Source organism: Lithobates pipiens, unplaced genomic scaffold (assembly GCF_037356315.1).
Source record: "Lithobates pipiens isolate NorthernLeopardFrog02 unplaced genomic scaffold, aLitPip1_a1.2 Scaffold_27, whole genome shotgun sequence".
Taxonomy (NCBI): domain Eukaryota; kingdom Metazoa; phylum Chordata; class Amphibia; order Anura; family Ranidae; genus Lithobates; species Lithobates pipiens.
Window position 1 is genome coordinate 188,010,678 of NW_027507788.1, and position 2,444 is coordinate 188,013,121.

The window sequence follows — 2,444 nt, forward strand, 5'->3', positions numbered from 1 at the left end:
GAGGCAGGGTTCCCCTTAATATCCATACCAGACGTGAAGGGCCTGGTAATTGAATTTGGGGGACCCCCACGCTTTTTTGCAAAAAATTTATACGATTTTTTAACAATGACTTTCAATGAGTGTTCTCTGTATTACGGGAGCTGACAATTCATAATAGCTGCGAGTGATATTAGAGGACTTTTTTTCCAGCATAAATGACACTTTGTGCAGGGACAGTTCTAAGCACCAGAAACATTAGCCCCTTAACAGGCATACTATAGACAACCCCCCCTACAAAATTTAAAGGAATATTCCACTTTTATTGTTTCACTTTAATCATTATTAAAATAACTGCTCCCGAAAAAACGGCTGTTTTTCTAAGTTTTTTTGCATTGATACATGTCCCCTGGGGCAGGACCCGGGTCCCCAAACACTTTTTAGGACAGTAACTTGCAAATTAGCCTTTAAAATTAGCAATTTAGATTATGAACGTTGGAGTCACATAGACTTTAATAGGGTTCTAAAGTATGCTATATACTAGCTCCGTCAAATATTCTTTATACATTCGACAGACACCATAAGCCTTCAAAGACAGATTCGACCGTAATTCATGTGGATTTTATGACGAATGCAATTTTTGAACGAAAAACACAATAAATAAAAAATAATTTCGGGAGTAACTAAATAAATTAAGTTTTCTGATGAAAATGAAATTCCGAAAAAAAAAAAAAAAATCTGCACATGTCTAGTTTTTAACAACATATCCCTTCTTTTACATTGATTTGACTTTCTTCTTGACCTGCTGACACCTGCCTTGATGAGACAGGATACTATTATATCACCATGTGAACGACTACTTATAATGCTAAGTCATTTTAGAATCACATGTATTAATATTATCAATCATAAACATAATACAAATTTTTATATTTAGGCCAAAAAATTCACATTTATTTGTCAATTTGCACATATGCATGAACTGGCATTTCTTTTCCTTTAATAATATCAAACAAATATATTATCATTTGTAATAGAAAAAACGATATTTCCAAAATAAACTATCATAAGTAAAAAAACTTCTTTAGAAAACAAAACATATATGGTATTTTTTTCGACATTTTAGCTTCAAACATCGTAAGAAACAGTGCAGTGCAACAAAAATTTCCAGGAAGGTTTAACTGTTCTGATAAAACATTACAGATCTTGATAGAATGAGGTGTGAGTGTGTATTTCCTCTCTAGTGGTGTTTGGCTGAGGCATAGAAGTAGGAGGAGGGGGAGGCGGAGGAGGAGGAGCAGCTTGAATTGGGGGATAATAAGTTTGGGGCATATTGTATGGTGCTGGATTGAATTGTGGAGTGAACTGGGGAGTCATGAACATGTTTGGGCCACATGCATTGCTGTAAGAAGATGGACGATAACCAGATTCTTCCCATTGATTCCCATAGCGGATATTTTGTGGCTGGTTGAGGTTTTCGGAGGGTTGGGGATGTAGAATGGGAGGATTACCTTTCAGTTGGTATGATTTTATGAGTTTCAAAATATCAATTCGAAGATCGCATTGGAATTCCCTTTTGACCTCTGCAATTTGAGGTATTAAACTTTTAGTGAAGGCAGCAATTTCCGAATTCTCAGTTTTTTGTGAATCAATGAGCTTTTTAACAAGATCAATGAATTCTTGATTGTCAGGGTTTTTCTTTGTTTTGCCTTTTGTTGACCTTCTTGGAGGAGGCTCCGGTGTTTCCCTGTCATCAACATATTCTTCTGGTTGTGGTTCTGTGGTAGTGCTTGTTTCGGGAATAAGCTCCTCTTCCCCACTCTCGCTACTGAAGTTGTTGTCTGTTCTTAAATAAAAAAATGATTACACAGTGTTACTTGAAAATTGCAGTTATTTAGATACCTTTATTAGCAAAAAACAATCATTTAGAAAATTAGGGATAATTGTAATACTTACTGTCTCTCCAGCATAACTGGTCTTAAAAAATCCAATTCGTAAAAATGGCAGTAAATTCTTCCCTTTCTCGCGCCGGATCCACTCCTGATTTGCTGCTGTTTTACGAGTTCACGCTTGTAATTATCTCGCAACGTTTTCCAACGCTGTTTTATTATTTTTACTGAAAGGCAAAAAATTTAAGCATTATGGTTATGGTAGGTGGTTTGTGATTCTGAGGGGTGGGATTAGGGTTATGGTGGGTGGTTTGGGATTATGAGGGGTGGGATTAGGGTTATGGTGGGTGGTTTGGGATTATGAGGGGTGGGATTAGGGTTATGGTGGGTGGTTTGGGATTATGAGGGGTGGGATTAGGGTTATGGTGGGTGGTTTGTGATTCTGAGGGGTGGGATTAGGGTTATGGTGGGTGGTTTGGGATTATGAGGGGTGGGATTAGGGTTATGGTGGGTGGTTTGGGATTATGAGGGGTGGGATTAGGGTTATGGTGGGTGGTTTGGGATTATGAGGGGTGGGAT

The 2,444-nt window shown here is 37.6% G+C and overlaps 1 protein-coding gene across 1 annotated transcript; it reads right to left on the reverse strand.

Moving 5' to 3' along the window:
- Window positions 1-924: 924 nt before the first annotated feature.
- On the reverse strand, window positions 925-2,210 carry LOC143933283 (uncharacterized). Its single transcript, XM_077456165.1, has 2 exons — window positions 1,933-2,210; window positions 925-1,822 (listed from the first exon to the last, which is right to left on the reverse strand). Exons 1-2 carry the CDS (start codon window positions 1,944-1,946, stop codon window positions 1,174-1,176), a joined length of 663 nt encoding a protein of 220 aa, XP_077312291.1. The 5' UTR covers window positions 1,947-2,210; the 3' UTR covers window positions 925-1,173.
- Between the last annotated feature and the right edge of the window lie 234 nt (window positions 2,211-2,444).